General features: G+C 37.5%; 1 protein-coding gene across 14 annotated transcripts in view; it reads right to left on the minus strand.

The window, feature by feature from the left end:
* Positions 1 to 21,817, minus strand: part of PLCB4 (phospholipase C beta 4) — a 195,962-nt gene that overhangs the window by 60,965 nt on the left and 113,180 nt on the right. For 13 of the 14 annotated variants that reach the window (XR_005558646.1, XR_005558647.1, XM_039359416.1 and 10 more), the window contains 7 exons: positions 21,758 to 21,817; positions 19,659 to 19,802; positions 12,966 to 13,045; positions 10,267 to 10,320; positions 8,054 to 8,135; positions 7,597 to 7,697; positions 6,992 to 7,049 (listed from right to left, as the gene is read on the minus strand). Coding sequence is in view for 11 of the 14 variants with exons in the window: in XM_039359416.1 (XP_039215350.1) it covers positions 6,992 to 7,049; positions 7,597 to 7,697; positions 8,054 to 8,135; positions 10,267 to 10,320; positions 12,966 to 13,045; positions 19,659 to 19,802; positions 21,758 to 21,817 (579 nt within the window). In the remaining 3 variants the exon portion in view is untranslated. Of the gene's footprint in view, positions 1 to 6,991; positions 7,050 to 7,596; positions 7,698 to 8,053; positions 8,136 to 10,266; positions 10,321 to 12,965; positions 13,046 to 19,658; positions 19,803 to 21,757 lie in introns of those variants that run through there. The other variant, XM_039359425.1, reaches the window with a different exon arrangement.

The raw sequence follows: 21,817 nt of genomic DNA on the forward strand, positions 1-21,817 counted from the left end.
CAGGGGCCAAACTTGAAGAGAATGTCAGTGGGCTGGTAGCCGTGTGCTGAGCTGCTGGTGGAGGAGGACAGAATATGATGGAGTTGTTTGTCAAGGACCACATGCCCTGAGCCGAGGTTGAAGGTCCAAGAGGGAGGTCGAGTTCAGGGGCCACCAATTGATCCCTCTCAGTCCTTGCCTGACTCTGCGCTCTGGAGAACTCCTTTTCCAGAGCCTGGTGCCTACGCCTGGCTTGCTTTTCTGCCAACTTGGAAGGCTTCTTGAGGGTGGCCTTAGCCTTGTTCTTGAGCTTGCCTGCTGCCTCCTGTTTGGAGGTTTTGTGCCAACCGTAACTTGAGGATGGGGAGGCAGTGCTCATGGGTTGAGGTACCGTAGAGTCGTCCATCCTGGGTCAAGCTATCTCAGGGAACCTGAGGGGGAGCTCTAGCAGGCAAGCAGTTTGGCGGGAAGAGTAACTGGAGCAAGTAACGTGGACTGCTCCCCTGACCACCTGACTAGGTAATAAGTCTCTCTGGGGCTTATGTCACAGCTGTGAAGATAAGACCAAAGGCACGGTTGGGACCCCCTATGGGCTCTGCCCAGAGGCCTTAGATGGTCAGTCAAGGTGCATCAGACGGCCCAATGAAGGACGCAGAGGGCCTGAAAGGAAGGCCTGGCAAAGGAAATGTGAGAGAAGGTTCAAAATGGCGGCTTGAGCAATTGCGGCCTAGATCTGTGGATCACTGGGGCTGCAACTACTGGATGCAGGCTTATGAGGCCTAGAAGGAAGACCACGTGGTGTGTCCAAAATGGCAGCCGCGGGGAGCTGCAGCGATTGCTCATATGTTCAGGGCTGTGCTGTATAAGCGGGAGCCTGGGTCCTGAAAGGATTTGAGCAACTGAGCCACTAAGCCAACGGAGTGACAGGAAGAAAAGAGAGGACTGTTTGAATCTTTGTTGCCTTCAGTGGCAACCAAAATGGTGGCCGTATCCTTCAGGTCTGTCAGGACGGCCTTTCGGGGACTTCGAAGGGAAGTTTGTGTTGGCTGGGAACATAGCCGCAGTGCTAGTCGCTGCACAGGAAGCTGTTAAGTGGAACGTCCCCAATCGTCCTGGAAAATGGCTCCGTTCTTTAAATGACTTTCGTTGCCTTGTCAGCAACCAAAATGGCGCCCGCGACTGTGCAGCTGTCAGAACGGGCTCCGGAGGACTCAGAAAGCAAGTTTCTGAGGTCGCTACGGCAGTGCTAGCCTAACGAGGGAAGGATTAGTGAGGAGAGTTTCCCTAGAGCCCTGGGGAAAGAGAAATGGGGAAGCTGTAGCTGCCCCAACCCCCACCCCTCTAGCCTCAAATCAGCCGATTTGAGGTAGTGCTGAGCCCAGCGCTGCAGAAGGACAGTTGGGGAAAAAAATCCCAGTTGGGGGAAATTCCTAGGTTGTGTCTACTAACCTGACTGTGAAGATATGAAGCAAGGAGAATTCACCAATGGATTTCTAATCTGCTTGTTGTGTAATACCTGAGAGCCAAAACTGACACGTCTTCAAGAGCTTGAGACCAAGTCAAGACTGGATCTCCTAGCAACAGGGGGCGTGTCAGGTTTGGCTACTTGGTCTCAAGAGCAGGCAGACAGAGAAAACCCATTGGTGGATTCTCTATCTCCTGTGCTGGAGAATATATAGTACAACATTCATTGTAGTAATGAAATGCCTTCCATGCAATATTTTATTGTCTCCATTTTAATAATAATAATAATAAAGTTGGAAGGGACCTTGGAGGTCATCTAGTCCAATCCCCTGCTCAGGCAGGAAACCCTATACCATTTCAGACAAATGGCTGTCCAGTCTCTTCTTAAAAACTTCCAGTGTTGGGAGCATTCACTACTTCTGGAGGCAGGTTGTTCCACTGGTTAATTGTTCTAACTGTCGGGAAGTTTCTCCTTAGTTCTAGGTTGCTTCTCTCCTTGATTAGTTTCCATCCGTTGCTTCTTGTCCTGCCTTCAGATGCTTTGGAAAATAGCTTCACTCCCTCTTCTTTGTGGCAGCCCCTGAGATAATGGAACACTGCTATCATGTCCCCCCTCATCCTTCTCTTCACTAATCTAGACATACCCAATTCCAGCAGCCTTTCCTTATATGCTTTAGCCTCCAGTCCCCTAATCATCTTTGTTGCTCTTCTCTGTACTCTTTCTAGAGTCTCAACTCAACAATTTTACTAAATTCTAGCTCAGTTCATCATTCATCATTTAGTTTAGGCCAGGGGTAGGCAACCCAAAACACTTAAAGAGCCACTTGGACCCGTTTCCCACCAAAAACAAAACACTGGGAGCCGCAAAACCCTTTTGATATCTAAAATGAAGATAACACTGCATATATTGTTTTTTACCTTTATTATAGGTGTTTGTGTGTGTGTGTGTTTGTGTGTGTATGTGTGTGTGTGTGTGTGTGTATATATGTATATGTATATATGTATGTGTATACACACACACACACACACACATACAGGTAAAAAAAGGATATATGCAGTGTTATCTTCATTTTAGATGTCAAAAGGGTCTCTCTCTCTCTCTGTCTCTCTCTCCCTCCCTCTCTATCTGCCCTTGGTCTGCCACTCCTCTTCCCCCACTCTCTTTCTTTCTCTCTCTCTCTCTCTTTCCTCTCTCTCTCTCCCTCCCCCCCTCTCTCTTTCTCTCTCTCTCTTTCTCCCCCCCCTCCTATCTGCTGCTCACCTGGCAAGCTTCAAGCTGTTGTCCAACAAGCAACCTCGTCTTTTTTATGACTCATGGACTTCAACTCCCAGAATTCCTGAGTCAGCCTAGCTGGGCTAGCTAGCTCTCTCCTACTCTTCCTGCTTCTTGCTTCCTGCAGAGACGCAGTAAAGGGAGGAGCTCCGCCCAGTAAGCTTTTCAGCTCCTCGGAGAATACTGTGAGTACACTCTCTTTTACACATACACACAGACACAAACACAAACACACACACACACAGAGAGAGAGAGAGAGAGAGAGAGAGAGAGAGAGAGAGAGAGAGAGAGAGAGAGAGAAGCAGGGAAGTGCAATTGCCTCTCTCTGTTTCTCTTTGCAAAGGCAGAGGAAGCTGGGAGCCACAGGGGAAGGCTCAAAGAGCCGCATGCGGCTCCGGAGCCGCAGGTTGCCGACCTGTGGTTTAGGCCTTTCCTTTTGTTCAAGTGGCATCTAAAGGGATCCAAATGGCCTATCAGCATTTCATACAGCTTTAGATCTGGGTGTCCCCTCTGGTGTTTGGGCCATGCAACGAGTAACATGCTGGTTGATTGACTTTTTAAATTATTTTTTGTATTGGAATGATTTTTGTGGCACTGGACGTTTATTATTTGAATTTTTTTCTTGTACGTTTTAATTTTTGTACAGCCACCCAGATTCATTACCATGAGATAGGCAGCTATTCAGTTTGGATGGATGGAAGGAAGGAAGGAAGGAAGGAAGGAAGGAAGGAAGGAAGGAAGGAAGATAATATATCAGAATTTCAGACTGAAGCAGCTTCCTAAGTAACGAAATATGATCGGACTCAAAATTGTTCTTACCCACCTAGGCTTGCCTTGGGGCAGGGGTGTCAAACCCGATTGCATCGCAGGCTGTATCATGACATATCGGGACTTGTTTTGCCCTTGCAGGGCCAGGGTGGATGTGGCCTGCGTGGGCCACATCCAGCCTGCAGGCCGCATGTTTGACATGCCTGCCTTGGGGAATTTCTAGACAGGATGAGAATTTCTTGTCTAGATTGGAAACAACTGTAGCTTTTTACACTTTTCTATAAATGCTTTCTTGAGCAACTGTAACTTTTGAGTTCGAAAGAGGAAGGGTAGCAAAAGTGGTCTTAAAAAGGACCCTCCCTGGTTTCTGTGAGAGTAAAAATGAAAGAAGGGAAGAGTATTTTCAGACGTGTAAGAGTCTATTAAACTTGCAAATCTATTCTGTACCCTTATAATAAAGATAGAAGCAGCACTCCTTCGTTGTGTTTCTGGTCCGCACTACCTCCACAAGGTTAACAGAAACTGCATTCTATTAACTTCTGCTCAGCCCAATCCTAATCAAACATACTCACAAACAAGTCCGATTCAATCCTTTCCTAAAATACTAGCCAAGCTTCAGATTAAATGCTAACAAGAAGTTGCACAGCACAAATGTATGAAGTAAGAGTGGGCTACAGTTCCTGCTTGATCTACCATTAAAAATGACATATATGCGCATGTAAGCAAAACAAATCCTTCTGTGTAGATAAGCCTTTCATAGGAGACTTAAAAATAAAAAAGTTTAGAGAAGGAACACAAAAATTCCTGTGTTGTCAGACAGCACTTTTAGAGTTGCCAATATGCTCCGAGGAACATTGGTAGCAATTTCTAAAATATTCTGGGCATTCTCTGTAATATCTAGCAATAACCAATGTAAAGCATATGAATGACTTTTCTTTCTAGTGAACACATTCTTTGTCTGCTCCCCGACTATTAAAAATGCAGTCGTATATTGCAAATCATAATCTCTTAATCTATGCTCCAAATATTGTAACTGTACACCAGATGTACTGTTTTAATTTAATTCACTATACTGGATAATTACACTAAAACTAGTCAGCTATATAACAGACAAGCTAAAACTAATGAAATATAAAAGCTGTTAGATGCATGCATGTACAGTGAATAGCTTTGCAACATGTGTTTCAATACAATATCCAAAATCAGTGGCAAAACCAACAAGATGATTTCAGTACATATTAACAATCTACCTGCTCTTTACATTATATATGAAATAATATAGTATTTCAAATTACTAATGCAGAATTCTAGATAGAAGAAAGTTAGAATCTGAACACTTAAAAACAATTCCCCCAAATTTCTCCTTCTCTTGGATTATTATATTGTCATATTTGAACAAAACTTTCCACTCCTCAAAAATTGCATCAGTTCTGATGGATCAAATGAAAGGTCTGTAATCAGAGTGTTTTCCCAGCTATGGTTAGAATTTTTTTTTGTGTGCTCTGCAATTCAACTTAGCAAGTGCGATATCAGAGGCTGACTTTTAATCATCATGCTAAGGAACAATGTGCTTAGTTTATTCCTGGCATAGCATGATATATAAAATCATTTACTTCACTTAGTAATTGTGTGTGCGCTTACATATTGCAATAAATAAATAACTCTCTCTGAGTTCTTCAACAAACCATAATCATAAATGATGGCTAATATAATATGTGAACTAAGAATTTAGTCCTATCTCATAGTAATAGAAGATGGACCTAGCCCCTTCTTCATGCATTTCAGTAATCCACTCTGAAAGATAGTGACCATCTTTACATTTATGGTAATGAATTCCATAGGTCGATATATGTTGTTTTCTTTTGCCAGTGCTAATGACCAGTCTGCTTAAAAATATGAATTTATGAATTTCAGTTCCTGATGATCCAATCCTAAAATTGCTAGTAAGGAACTCATACAAAGACAAATAAGTTAGATCATTCCTTAATGAAAATTCTGCAACTGGGATAAAGCTGCGCTTAAAATGTGAGAAGACGAAGTGTTATCTTCCATTTTCCTAACAGAAAAGCTGATAATAGGATAGCAAATTCACCTTTAGTGAAAACAGCCAATTTTAGTGACATATTTGTACAGGTAATTCTTGTTTAGCAACCACAACTGGGACCGGCAACTTGGTAGTTGAGTGAAGCAGTTGCTAAGTGAAACTGGAAATTGTGATCTTATTTCAGCTTTCCTTTGCTTTATAGACCTACAAAGATTGCAATGTGAGGTATGGTCATAAAATTACTTTTTCATCGCTGCCATAAATGTAAACAGTTGCTGGATGAGTGGCTAATATAAAGCAACAGGAAAATTTAAACAATACTACTGGCAGCCAAATAGAATTCTTTGCTACTTAGAAGTCTTCTGGAGCTTTAACGTTCTCTTTCTCAGGGTAAGTATTTTATAAAAATGCAAACATTGAAATGAGCATTTTGGAAGAATTCAAAGAAATTTGCTGCTGAAGATTTTCCAAATCTGAGCCTGGGAGAGACTTCTATGCCTCAAGCAAGAGTGTGTGGGCTCTTCAGAGTAATTCCATGACAATGAAAAATAAGATTGACTACATCAGAATTGCATTATAAACTGGATATTGTGAAATAATTCTTTTATCTCATGGACTTGGAAAGGATAACAGGTGGAACACATTTGTCAGCAGGGGCATAAATCCTGCCTTGCTGCTGTTGATTTTTTAAATTTTGCCCCAGGAAAAAACCTTAAGGAGGCCTATTGGTCTACTTTGCATTGCCAAGGGGCACTGAAGAAATGTCTAACAACTGGTTCACACACATTATTCAAAATACGAACAATATTGCTTGTACAATCTACAGGACTAAACAATGAAATACTGAATGCCAATCGTTTAATAAAAAGAATTTTTAAAACTTACCACAAAGAATTCTCCATTGAGCATCTAATTTAAAAAATACTGTGTATTTTGGTAATGCATAGAAAGAATATCTAACATCTAAAAAACTTGATACCACTGACATACAGCCTACTACAGAAATGCAAGCATTTTGAAGACAGCCAGGTCACATGTAAACCTCAGGGGGAAGAAATCAGTTGAAATGAAACATTTTAGTTACTGAACAGAGAAGCCCAATTTCCCTACCACCACCTCCTCAATATTTAGAAGGACTGCCCTTCTAAAAATTCCTAAAAATAAAAAGATTTCAGATCATTTGGTTAAAACAACATATAGAATAGAAACGAAACAACCACACACAGATCATCTACATAATGCAGCAAATCATCAGGGCAAGCAAGTTGCAAAGCCAACAAAAAAGAGAACGGGAGAATGCATCAAGTTGGAGCTGATTTTTGCACCTGCAGTCTTGCCGAAATGGAAAGACCAGCAGAGCAGAAGCACAGCGAATGACAGCGTGGATCATGCAATGATACGACCGGGAGAAGCAAGCCACTGCAGACAGACTTGTAAGGTAGTTAATGTACGAAAAAGCTTACTTCATTTAGAAAGCTCACTAATTGGTCTACCGTTAAATAATCTGTTTTGTCTCCATTGCTGAAAAGAAATGTATTAGAAAAATGTAAGTTTTCATGTAAGATCCTACAGCAGGTATGATTTACATGTTGACATTTCTTTTATATTCTCAGTACTGATCTAATATTCTTTAACACACCTAAGCTGCATTTTCAAAATGAATATTAATAAATGATACTGACTATGCTTGCTACAAAACAGCTCCTTGTCTCTATCCCCCCATTTAATAGATTAAAGAAAGAAGCAATTCAACATGTAAGTCTTCCACATTAAAAAACTTAGTGCATGAAACCTCAGATGTTAAGACTTTCTTAACCTAGTTAGTTCATATATTGTGTTAATAACCTTATAATAGCAAGTTAATATTATAGGTTAGTAAAGCCAATTTAAAAACAGAAAATGTTTCTTTAAATCAAAAGGTCCTGAAAACCTGAATCTGAACATTCAACTGAGTTAAAGTTTGGAGAAGAAATTTGACTTCTAATAGGAACACTGCATGACATAGCATTATCTTCAGATTAAATAACATTAAAATTAAGTTCATTATGTAGAGTAATGGCCAACTTACATTTTTCTAAAAAGCTCCTCTATATCAGTACGAGGACATATCTTCTGGGTCAGTTCATAAAACTTCTCAAAAGTAAAAGCTGAAGGCTCTATTTCATCATTCTGAAAATAAAATAAAATAAAATCTAACATGTACCAGGTTGTATAAGCACTGACTTAGCAATGGAAGAATTTACAATATGTTCATTATGAATGGAAGCAAATCATTTAATGTTATTTGACTAAAAAAAAATCTGGAAATAGTTCTCTAAAACAACAATAATGTACATTATTTTATGTGTATGGTATATAGCCTATTAAAATATTATAATTATAATTAGCATAAAAGTTATCAACGGACAAACTGCTAATGAATTATTTTTGAAGTGATATTGAATAATCAACTGCAACTATTAACTGTTTTAGGCTCAGGATACCCATCCTGAAACCCTTAATTCTTGAAAATTAAATTTAAATACCTTTCCACTGGGAAGACCCAATTCTTTAAGTGCCTGAAATATCACTTTTTCAGTTTTACCTGACGCAAACGTTCTAGTAATGCTAGAAAAAAAAGAGGATTAAATTACTCCAAACCTTTGACAATCTCATAATCAGAGCTGCATCACATGTCCTCTACTGAGATGACAATAGTCCATTAATGACTTTCTGTATTGACAGTGTAAAGTATCTCTTCAAGAATATTACAGTCTTATTTGGCTAAGTAAACAATTCCATCATTCCATTAACATACATCTAATGTAGTTTTCAGTGAGTGTGAACGTTCATAAACCAGGGATAATAATGAGGGAAGATATTAATATAGAAAGCTGTACCTATATAGGTTAGATACAATAAGGGATTAAATCCAAAGATGTTATAGAAATTTGAAGTTTAAAGAAAGATTATAATTTGAATTTTGTTTCCTCATATGGAGCTTCATAGTGGAATTCCTCTTTTAGCAGTTGAAGGCTGGGAGACTGAATTTTGCCACTTACCCTTCTGAAAGCATCTTTAATGATTTTTTTTTGTTAATTATTCCCACATTTTAGTTTTAGTGTAAATAAAATGTTTCCTTTTGTTGTTGTTTTCTTAATCTTTGTTGACATCTGCTGCCATAGCATGTTCTTTGTTTTTGTGTTTTGATGTTTTCATACATTCTTCACCTCACTAGAGAAATCCCCGCTGATCAAGAATTATATCGTGAACACAGGGATGTCGTATGTAGCGTTATTAGTCAACCATTGCAAAAATGGGTGTGATCTAAGAAACCTTCTCACATCATGTTCTAAAAGTAATCCTTGGCTCATCTCACTTCAAATTTCTTTCACCGTGCATGAACACTTTCTCAACTTTTTCTGAAGAGTCAACTTTGAATTGTAAAGAGATTTTTACACTGATCCCTAATCTCCATATAGTTCGGAATTTGTTCTCCTTTTTATACACACTAGAATAAAGAGATAATGTAGTCCACTGATGCTGAATATGTGGTCTAATTATTATTAGTTGTTTGCTTTAGCTTTATTACATTCGTGGGACAGAGCTTGGTTGATGTTTAAGTTCCATACCCCTTTGAGCAACAGTGGTCAATTTATTTCTGTGATTCCTTCTATACTTTCGCACTAAAAGATCAACTAGCACTTTTTGGCACCCTAACCCTCAGAAAAATTCCAGGTCAAAAGATCTGTATTTAGGTATAGCAGTGGGAACCTCAAAGGCAGCACATCACTAGGATAGTATCTGATTTTTTTCCAGCATGTACAACAATATGCTACTATTTTGCAGAATAATCTTCCCTTCAGAATAGTTTTGAGCCTATAACTTAATGTATCTGGTGAGCTATGACTTGGAGAAAGTTGAAAAAAGATTTATCACATATTTTATCTGGAATATTTAAAAATGGATTACACTATATAGCTGTGACATCATTGAACTGAATATCAAGCCGCATGGCACTCTGCATTTATACAATTTACAGTTAAATTGCACTATTTGTCTTTTTAGATCAAAGATTATCTAAACTACTACAGCTGCTGAGAACTGCAGCAGCAAGATTTGGAGAACTGCAGGTTACCACCATTATTATAAATCTACAATTACTGCTGTAATTTCTAGAATTATCAGTAGCAAATTAAATAATAACCTGAGCAAACACTTCAGATAACATCTTTGAGTCATAATTTTAGCAATTTGCAGTGCTTAACTCTGTAACAGGGGTAAGCATCTGGATGCTATTTGGGTGCTATATAGTATCTAAGCCAGCATGGAAAATAAAAAAGGATGTGAGACTTGCAGTTTAAACATTTGGAAGAACCAGGTGACCTATTCTGAATATTCAGGATCAATTCTAGCAAATTGTTTTAGAGAGCTAAATGGTTATGTTATTTCTATTACATTTCAATTCTATCCCCAAAATAACGGAGGTTTCTCTAGCAGGGTTATACAGTATCTGCATTGTTTATTTCACGATTGACTTGAGAACAACATTCAATCAGGATAGAAAGTGAAAGGCTTCTAAAAATATTGTTGAATCATAGATCCTAGATTATAGCATCCCTTTTACCTTAATCAACAGATTCCTAAACTACATTGATTGCTTCTAATGGACTTTCTGACTTGTGATTGTTATTCATTTTAATTTCACAACCATACAATCCCTGCATAACCCCACACTTGAAGCTTGCAATATACTTACCTTCTAACTGGAATTTTGCCATTAGTATTAGTCAGAAATGCCAATTTCATCCAGCTAGAAGGGGGAAAAAAAACCCATTTAGACTTTCCCCCCAGAAAAAATCCAATAAAAGCTCAATTTATAAGATGAAATGTGGAAAGAGAATAAGAGAAAAGCTATCCCTGGGATCTTTTATTATAAAGTATAAACCTGGGGCTTTAAAAGTTCACATAGTTTACATATGGAGTTATGTAAGAGCTGAGTCAAATATTCAAATATTAATCTTCTTGTATCCTTACATTTTATAAAAGACAAATTGCTACTTCTCGCCCACAAGACTAACTACAACTCTTTCCTACCACCTGTAAAGAAGCCTTAAAGGGGGCTTGAAATAAATTCAGCTTGATAAGAGAAGATGAGATGCAGCTTTCTCAAACTTGGGCAGAAAAAAGGTCAGATTAATGAAAGTCAGTTGCAGCTGAGCCATGACTCTATTTTACAATGAACCTTGGGCTTATAAAACTGGGATAAACAATGTTTAAGGGGCCACAGGTCACTCTGTCTCTTAGCCTTCTTGTTGGGGAAGGAGGCCATGCAGTGATATCGTGATACCAATGAAAGTAACAGGGCTGAAATTTTCCGCCTATTTTTTTAAATACAAACTGCTGCCATTTTGACCCATAACACTGTCCTTTAAATTCCCCTCCCCCTCAGCCTTAAAAATTCACTGCTAAATGTTATTGCCATTTCAGGTTATTTTTCAAGGGCTGGGTGGACAGTTTTTTAAAAAAGAGAATAGAAAAGATTTGCTTCACGGAGGCCTCTCGTTCTTGTTTCTACCCTTAAATTTTATTTGTTGGGGGGGGGGAAGGGAATGAACACCAGAAAACCACTTTTGAAAATTGTGCTTCCTGGCTCTGCATGTTTGTAACATGTCCTTGGGATATTGGAGGACACGAATTGACAGTGGAGAGCCACAAGCAGCCTACAGACATTGTTCTAAAAGTTCTAATTGAATCAAAATGCTCCAAATTTGGATACGGGTAAAATCTTAGCAGCATAAATACTCAAGTAGGAAAAAAAGGGAAACGATTTCCTCTGACTACTATCATTCTGTTATCATACCTTCTTTAATGCTTTCCTTTACAGTCATGCTACAATGAACACAATTTAATACACATTAAATATTTAATTCAGCAGTAGTGGATGAGAAGCTTCAGCTGAAATGTTTTTAGCATCCAGGAAATAAGACAACTACTGAAGCACTTTTAATAACATTTGTCTGAATATCTGCATGCTACATATTATGAGTGAGAAGAGGCAATGCTGGCTATTCCATACATGTTTTTGCTCTCCAGAGAGCAAATACGTTAACTTTTCCATTTTCCCTGAGCAAAGTGAGTAATGTGAGATACGCTTAAGTCCTTTGAATGAAGAAAGGCAGGAATTTCTGCACTATGGAAAGTTCTGCTGAAAGGGTGCTAAAAGCTACAGGAAGAGTGATGTAAGGGGGAGGGACTGTTAGTGTGTCTGCATATTCAACACTTACTTCAACTTCTACAATTTGTTTTCCAGATATATTCTACAATAATCCCTGTCATCCACAGCAGAGATGCTTGGTGGCAAGTCATTCAGCCTAACATTTTGGAATGTAGAAATGATCATGGTTGGAACCACATAATACATGCAGCTTGATTAACTTCCCCAAGGGTTCTTCCTACATCAGACCAAACTATTCCAAGTAGTTTCAGAGTGAACAGAGGGCTGAAAGAGTGAGTAAAGAGGTTCTTGAATCTTCTTCTCAGATGCTTCTTCTCTAAATGTCTTTTTAAGACTCTTATGTATCCTGAGGACTCGTACTCCCAAAGGTGCTTTTTCAAAAGACAATTGTTTTGTTTTGTTTTCTCATCCAAGAAGCTTCTTTAGTTCTGGATGAGAAGTGAACCATCTTCAAGGAAAAAAAAACAAAGAAATGTCCAGTTGCTTTTTGAAAAAAATACCTTTGGGACAACCATGACCTGGATAACTGAGAATTTCCATAGACATTAAGGAATTGTACCTTCTATTTCCCCTCAGCAACAACAGTTTCTGAGGGGAAATACCATTTAAGCAACGTGGGAAGGACTAGAAGAACTTTTTCAAACTTGTTGCTGCTAAATCTTTTAGAATTCCTTTTGAAGAAATGGAAAAGAGGGTTTACAAAGTGGAGAGCGTATAAATATACTTCATGATAATCTGAGCAGGGTAGGAAGATTACACTAAATTATTTGGTCTCAGTTGCATTTTCCTAATGTTTCAGAATATTCTATGGGAAATCTCATCAAGAAAAGAATAATTCAGCTCTGGATCCATAAGAAATAAAAACATTTATATGTAAGTGGGCAGCAGTTCTCCCTCCAGAACAAAGAAAAGTTCAGGCTAATAATTACAACTGCCTCTCTCAACAGATCATAAAATCCAGCACTAAACACCCTCAACAGCTGAACGCGTGTTTGACTTTGGGAACATATTTTATCTGTGGAAAAAAATGTAAAGAATAATTTAATACCATATTTCTCATGGATGTTTGAATTGTTGGGAAATGTCTTCTGCAGCTTATCCAGATATTTATTTCTTGTTGTGCCAAATAAGGAAAGTGAGTTTTTTCTAAACGCAAGTCAAGGAACATGCAGAAGGGACAAAATTGTAATTGATGAGGTGAGGGAGGTGGGGAAGCTTACTGTTTCTTGAGGCATGTCGTGGGACAGACATTGTTGGCTCTGAAGTTACCCATAACTGATCTGAGTCCATCAACCCATTGCTGAAAGACAAAAAGATAAAACAAATATAGAGATCATAGTGACTAGTCCACCAACCAAATTCAAAAGCATTTTTTTAAACTACAGAAACATCTTTGAGTAACATGTTAGAATAATTAGTAGTGCTTGTAATAGCAACTCTAGACTTACTTGGAAGATTTTTTTCAAGTATTCAATGCACATCAAACAATACACAATCATCCCACAACACACACATATCCCACATAACAGGTTTCTCCCCAGGCCGCAGAAAGGAAAATGATTGGGAAGGGGGATATGACTTACTTCAGGGAGTTCACAATGTTCCCGGTCATGTTTCCCAGAACAATTATCACATTTAGAATAAATATTACAACTGTGATGCCTCAACAAGGGAAAAAAATCCAGTGGTTAAAATGCTGGCCTTGAAACCAGGGGACTGTGAGTTCTAGCCTTGCCTCATCCATGAACGCTGGGTTGGGTGACTTCAAGCTAGTCACTCTCTTTCAGCCCAACCCACCTCAAAGGGTTGTTCTTGTGGGGAAAATAGGAGGAAGAAGGAAAATTAAATATATTTTCCACCTGGGGTTTCTTATAAAGAAATAAATCAGGATAAAAATCTAATAAATAAATAGAGATTTGATGGAGTTTTCTTTATTCTTTTGAAAAACAAAATATGCTATAGCTAAAGTATTGCTTCTTACAATCAACAAAACTAATTGTTTTATTAATCTTTTCATTAATAATCCATTAAAATACCCAAGTACTTCCTTCACCTGTTTTGATACCTTTTGTACATAATTAAGCAAATTTATTTATGGTACTATTAGCTGAACTGAAGACAATTGTAAAGGAATATTCTGTTATATACGGCTCCTTTCCTTTATTTTTCATCTCTATAAAATAGTGCTCCCTTCCCCTTTTTACCTGTATAAAAGTTTTTCTGATTTACTTAAAAGTCTTTTATTGAGCAAATTGTAGTTACTGTTTGGATACTATCTACAAACGCTATACCCATTCTTTCAAATTTTGTACACTGTGAATCAGAAGTGCATATACCTCCAACTGAATTTAGTAGCAACCAAAGGTACGCTATGAACACAGAGCCTTTCCAGGTTGGTATAAAATTAAACTGGTATAAGCAAGGTATAATTAGAATAGATGTAACATAATTAATAAAGTTGGTAATCCAGTTACCAAGGAAGAAAGGGAGAGAAGAAAGAATGACTGGTTTCTCCACTCCAAACTTTGGATACATCTAAAATTATAAATCATTTTTGATGCACAAATAGCTCATTTTTATGAAGAGTTCCTTGGACCACATTCTCAATCATCTGCAGGTAGTCTTCCACTTATGCAGTTTAACAACAGTCTCAAAAAAAGCGATTTCTGACCTGTCCTCAAAGTTACGACCATTACACTATCCTCAAGATCATGTGGTAATAACTCAGGCATTTGGCAACCAGTTTGCATTCACTACCAACTGCAGAATCCTGTGATCATGTGATAGCAGTTTGCAAGATCAGCCAGTTTCTGACATGGAACATCAATTGGGAAAGCCAGATTCATTTGAAAACCATATGATTTGCTTAACATCTGCAGTAAAAGTGGACATCAAATCAGTTCAGTCATGATGACTAACAACTGCATCATTTAGTGACTGAAATTCTGGCCCCAACTGTGGTCATAAATTGAGGACTACCTGTATGGGCAAAAGATCAATGACAGTTTTATCAGTAGGCATTTGGCACAATTTTTGCTGTATCTAATATCTAATAATTTCCCCCCTCCCAGATGTTTGATGGCATTCAGAGCTAACTATCTTAACTAATAAATATTTACAAACTAGTATTTAAACCCTAATTTCTATTCAGTCAAATAAGATAACAATTCTCTTTCTCCAGCCTTCTCCTATTGAAAAAAGCTTGTTTTATTCAGATAGCTTCTCTTCTTTAAATCATTATACTGAATTCATATATTTGAAGTACAAATACAAAATTGTGAAAATAATCTCCCATTATGAAAAGCTAGGGCTTTTTGCAGCATATGAAAGATTAAAATGTATTAAAATGTATATGTAATCAAGATGGACAGTGATTAATATTTATGTGTTACTTATATGTAAGGGTGTAGGTTTATACATATGTTGTTTATATTATATTTAAATGTGTGTTATGTATGTGTACACTTTCAGAGCAAGGAACTAAATTTCATTTTTAATGTGTGTCATTGTGCCCACAGTAAAACAATGACAATAAAGGTTATCTATCTATCTAAAACAAAGTAAAAACAAATAGCCTTTCACGTTTTAAAAATGAAAGATTTAAATTTCTTCTACAGTTGCACCACTAGGCGTCAGCAGAGGTTCAGAATATAATACAGTTGCAGAATGGACCAGAAATTGGGGAAGAAAAATACATGTTGATATTTCTGTAAGATAATATTGCAACCTTCTTGATTTTAAGAAGAGAAATTGTGGAGATCTGGACCTTACAGAAGTGGCACATGAACAAGTAAGGAATTCTGAATCCATAATTTTGTATCAATCAATTTAGTATCTACCATTATTGTAGTGACCTTATACTCTATATCTCTTTCCAAAATTAATAATATATAAAAACTGATGTCCCCCATGAACAAGCTCCAAATGCACAGAATGTCTAAAAAGGTGAGCAAAGAGAGTAATAATTATAATCCCATTTTAATATTATCCTACCCTTTCTGCAAGGACTTCTCCAGCCACACACATTTCATGCCATAACCTATAAATACCACAGAGTACAATCTTTGGCTATCTAATAATCCAAAATAAGATCTCTCCAAGCTTACATACACACCTTACCCAATGACTTTACACATTTATGGCATAATTAATGGCATCATCTGGCGATATAAACCAGAATTTGACTCCATCCCACCTCACCTCAGACTGTAAACAAAACTGTTTCCTTCCAGTTGATTACCTTCTATATGAACTGCAGAAATGTTACACAGTTCAAACAAATATACATCTGTTTTATAGATAAATACAATTTTTTCTTCATAAAAGTATTATGAAGTGCATCACAAATAGGGGCAGCCACTTACTGTTATTCGTTTATTATATTTCTATATCACCTGTCTCAGCTAAGTGACCCCCAGAAGGCTTACAATAAAAAATATACATATAGTATAAAAGTATAAGATAAGGACAAAGTTAAAAACAAAATTTAAAAGGTAGCGATACAGCAGTTAAAAAGTTAACAAGGGGAAGAGAACACCCTCACAAAACCAACCACCACATATATCACATATCACTTTTTGGCCTCCATGCCAAATAGTAGAATCAGTTCTTTTGGAAGGCCAGAAAAAAGGGAGGGGGTTGCTTTATCTCTGGAGTTAAGGTGTTAGAGAAGGTGGGGGTAATGGCAAAGAAGGGTCTCTTCCTGGATGCCACCAGTCAATGCAATCCTTTCAGCAGTTCCAAGAGGTATTCCACACCCATTTGCACTCTGATTCAAGTGATCCTGAGGGCACAGATTAAACCCCCCAAATGGTCTCACCGGCTCTCAGAGAGAGTGCTAATGGCCAGATAACTGGAAAGAAATACAACCCTTCCACCATCATCCCCCAATGCTGTCAGAACTATCCTTCCATCCCCCCTCCATCACAACTGATGAAGCTTCTTGGAGGAGAAGCAAAACTTCTTTTCTTCCTCAAAAAACAATAACACAAAACAGTCCAGTTGCCTTTTGAAAAAAAGCACCTTTGAAATCCATCAGTAAAAATTCTTTCACCTGTGGGATCCACAACATACCCTCCTTGCCTGACCAGGTAGGGATGGGAAGATATAATTGGGACAAGACATTACATTACAACTTCAGTTTTTTACCTTCTCACTTCCTATCCACAGCATTCTGATTTCACAGTTTTGAAAATCTTTTCTTCAGTGTATCTTGTATCTACTACCATTAAGTTTATTACTTGTGCTTGTCTTATAAAGAAAACAAATGATTATCACTCCCAAAAGAGTTAATCACTGACGATTAATAATCATCTAGACCCAAGCAAATGTGGCATTTAGCTGTGCTCTAGTCCTATAAATTTTTACTTTATTTTCTCAGGTTATAAACAACCTTTGTTCAGCAACAGTGAATTTGGAGGATAAACAATCTAACTCAAAAACATTTATAGTCATAAATTTCTCCACAGCTGCTGGATATATATGAAGATATATTTTCTAGTAGGACTGCAACAATTGTCTACTTTGGCAACCTTTTTCCTTACATTATCTTTTTTTTAAAAAAATTATCCACTCCTTTGTTCTAAGTATGTCACCTCCTCTTTCCAAATGGTAATCTGAGTTTCCAGGGACAGAATCCTTTTCTTACTTACTGACCTATATAAAAAAAAAGTTTATTCACCAAGCATATTTAAAAGCACTTCAGTTTCAATCCTGTGAATGGTGTCATAGGTGTGCATCGGTATTTTGGATGCTTTCTGTACTTTCTGTACAGAAATATACTCTGACAAATAATTCCCACCAATGCAGAATGATTGCCCAAAGCCTTCTCGATCTAACATGATGGGTAATGTTAAAGCTGGTATCACATATTTGGAAAAAACACATGAATGTGAAAATACAATTTCAAATTAATATGATTCCTCAAAAGTCTAAGAGAGCAGAATACGAGACATAAAGCAAGGAAACAGAGGGAGTGATTTACATAGTCAATATGACAAAAGGACACCCTAGTATTCTGGAACACATGTAGCTAAAAATATGTAAGAAGAGCCTATCAGAAACAGAAACTCTGTGTATCAGGTAGAGAGAAGAATGTTACTTTATACCCACATTCTCAGCTTGACTACCATTTGTCCCACACAGAGTTTAGTTAAAGACTTTAATTGTTTCACAGGATGTACGAGTACCTGAATCTTTAAAATTCATTAACTCACTATCCTAAAACCTATTTCAAATCAAGGCCACAGAAGGCTATTTCTTTACTGGAAGAACCTCTGCAAGGACAGGCTCTGCTTTTGCATTTGCCTTTATTCTCTGTTCTATAAGGAAATAAACCCTCAGGCAGAATTTAGGAACTGCCAGGTTTTTCAAATCGAGTTTAATATTCAACGCTTATCTTTGAATTATGCAATTCTTACATTTCTGCATAAATGCTATTGTCTAAAATCCTTGTTTTATTATTGGGAAATTTATACTGGATAAATTGTAATCCAACAACATCTGAAGGACCACATGCTTCTCAATCTGTTACAAAATATTATTTTTTACATATAAAGATCAATGAAAACAGAGCTGGAAGGGACTTGGAGGTCTTCTAGTCCAACCCCCTGCTCAAGTAGGAGACTATATACCATTTCAGACAAGTGGCTGTCCAGTCTCTTAAAGACCTCTAGTGATGAAGCACCCACAACTTCTGGAGGCAAGCTGTTCCACTGGTTAATTGTCCACACTGTTAGGAAGTTTCTCTTTAATTCCAGGTTGCTTCTCTCTTTATTGGTTTCCATCCATTGCTTCTTGTCCCTCCCTCTGGTGCTTTGGAAAATAAGTTGACCCCCTCTTCTTTGTGGCAGCCCCTCAAATACCGGAATACTGGAAAACAACACTACTATGCAGCTATCCTTTAAAAAAAAACAAAAACTGGAGCTCTTTATAATAAACAACACTTGCTATACCTTAAAGTCGATAAATAAATTCTTGATAACAATATATTCTTATCTTCTTGTTTGTATTAAATAAGAAAATGTAATACTGTGTATTAAATGTTAATCATTGTTTTGTAAAAGCTTCTTTGGTTTAAAATGCTATTAAATTATCATGGATATTAAATTAAGCTTCTCTTTCTTCTGGCAGATTATCTGCACTTACTCAATGGTCCCTGAAGTAGCATCTTCTTGAAAATATAATCTTTCCACTTCATGCAGAGCAGCCATAGTGTTTCTTCTAATACTAGAGCAGTTCTGGGGAAAGTGCTTTGGGATCTAATAAAATTAGAGTATCTCCTGATCCACCCCAGACATGTTTCTGAAATATCTGACTTCCCCTTTTTCATAAATGAAGAAGGAAAATGGCAATTGTAAAAATTGCTCTGCCAGTCAGCAAATACCTCTGTAGCATGGATAAGCAGTTTGCAGGGAATACACAGAGACATAGACACAAACACACATTTTCAAGGCCCCTAAACTTGCAATATAGTGGCTGAATTTTGTTTTGTTACTTCCATTAATCAAATACCAGACAGTTCATCCTTCCTTACTGTACAGCCCTTCCCACCATTAAAGACAATATTTTTTTAGGAAAAAGTGCAGATTATGATCTTGCGTATAAATTTGAAGTCAGTCCTCATCACTTCTAGTTCGAAGGGTTACAGATGAGATCTCTCACTGCAGTGTAATTGCTTATCACACATCAACACACTTCCTAATTGTCGCGCTAACATTTTTCCCATACAGAAGAAACACCCAAATAATTTGAAAACCAGTACACCAATTCAGTTGAGGGATTAGCTCATTTTTGCCACGGATGTCAAAAGATCTGGGTTTAGATTAATATTTGCCAACCTTCTTAAAGAATAATAGGGATTTACATGGAACAATAATGCCACAAAACAGCAAAGTTATGTTTAGCGGCAGTACCTTAGCGTCTTCAGTGCTTTCTGCTACAATGTATGTGAAGTTGATGTTCACCAGATCAGTGCCACTACAGACACAAATTATTCGCCCTTCAAGTTCATTTTCTGCTTTACTGACAGCCTCAAGAGCAGCTAATATTTTTGGATCCTGTTGAACAAAATTAATTGCTTGAAAAAAACACCATGGATTAAAAAAACAAAACAAAAACATATCACTCATTTTCACCCATAAGCATTTCTTATTCATATTTACCTTCTTTATATTCTTGTCATTATTCCAAGCATATGTTTAGAAGTATTTCATTTTCTACTTAGGGAGCTGATAATAGTATACACAGATCATATTCACGTTAGTGGTTTATTTAACATTCTGCCTATGAAGTAGTAACAAGAATTCTTGGGTTCTGAGTGCAGTGACCTTACCCAAATGAAATACTCCGATAATAGTTATTGGGGAGAAAAAAAGTGTACCTTAGGATACTCTTCCCCAACTGGCCCCTTCCAGATATGCTACAACTCTCAGAATTTCCACAGACAGCATATAGTCCCAAAATATCTAAGAGACACCAAGCTGGGGAAAATATCTTAGGAATACATCAGTGGCTTCCATTGCTTATTCAAAAGTCTCTTTCAGATCATGGGACCTCTTTTAAATAAGTCCGTATAAAGGACTTACACAAGACTGACTTAAAAAGCCCATTCTGGAGGCACTTGCTTCATATTTAGCATTCAAGTAAAGTTTTATTTCCACTCTAGTTTGCTTGAGCAAATGAAATGGGGGTGGGTGGTGGGTGGGAAGGACTGCTTCAGAGAGCAATTTTTTGTCTGGGGCATTGTTGATTTTCAAGTAACATTAAATTTACCTTTCACAAACCATTTTGTATTTACAGGAAAATTTCATCACCCCAACCAACTAATCATTACAGGATTTAGGTTAAATTCTTAGAAGTATGATGTAGTGGTGAAGGTGCTGGCCTAGAAACCAGGAGACTGTGAGTTCTAGTCCCACCTTAGGCATGAAAGTTGGTTGGGTGACTTTGATCCAGTCACTCCCTCTCAGCCCCAATCACCTTACAGAGTTGTGATTGGGAAAATCAGGAGGAGGAACAAATATTAGGTACGTTCATTGTCTTGAGTTATTTAAAAATAATAAAGGCACAATAAAAAAATATAAAAAATGGGCTATATTATATCTGTCTGCCTTTGGATGAATTTATGTATACCAATTTACATTCACAGGAGGTGGTGTCTTCCTACCACCAGCCAAACTAGCCAATACTCCCATTGCAGACAGGGGAGTAGCGTGAATGTGAGAAGCATGAATAAAAAAGTATCAGTCTGTGAAATTAATCATTGACCCTATGGCCACAACAGACTAGACAAAAGCCAGGGCTAAGGAAAAAGATAAATTTTTAGGTAGCCTACTCAAAACCTACTGTCATTTTGATGTAAAGCTTCCAGTTTATTGATTTCATTCATGAAAACCCATTTGGATGGTACCATCTTCATCAGAATCAGAATCCCAAAGAACAAAAGTATATTAAAATACTTATTATCATCCTTATCATATCCATCAATGGCTGAAGGTATTCTGAATCAAGAAGCCTTTATCTAAAGTCTAGATTTTATTTGTAAATGTTTATGATATAATCTAAGCATCAGGACAGAGCTTCTTAGTGCCACAGATTTACATGGGAAAATTTCAGCACATGCTTAAAAATTTGCCACTGAAAAACCCATCTATGGGTGTAATACAGGGTCTTCAAACTTGGCTGCTTTAAGACTTGTGGACTTCAATTCCCAGAATTCCTCAGTTAGCCATGCTGGCTGAGAAATTCTGGGAGTTGAAGTCCACAAGTTTTAAAGCGGCCAAGTTTGGAGACCCCTGGTGTAATATATCCTTTGTAGGTAAACACTTCTAAATTATCTGATCCTCACCAAAAGTTAGTTTCTAAAGCCCAGTTTTTCAAAATTAAAAAGTCATTGTCCCTTAAGGTACAAAGACTTCAGAAGTTCTTGAAACTGAAGAAAGTTTCCATTCCTGGGCCTCAAGCCAATGGTAATTGTTTAAAACAATACTTTAAAACAAAACTACAGAAATACCTTTGGTATTGCTCCAAAACGAATACTGTTGATCAGGGAACATTCTAAAACTTGCCCTTC

Source organism: Crotalus tigris, unplaced genomic scaffold, assembly GCF_016545835.1.
Source record: "Crotalus tigris isolate CLP2741 ecotype Arizona unplaced genomic scaffold, ASM1654583v1 scf7180000019070.2622420, whole genome shotgun sequence".
Taxonomy (NCBI): Eukaryota; Metazoa; Chordata; class Lepidosauria; order Squamata; family Viperidae; genus Crotalus; species Crotalus tigris.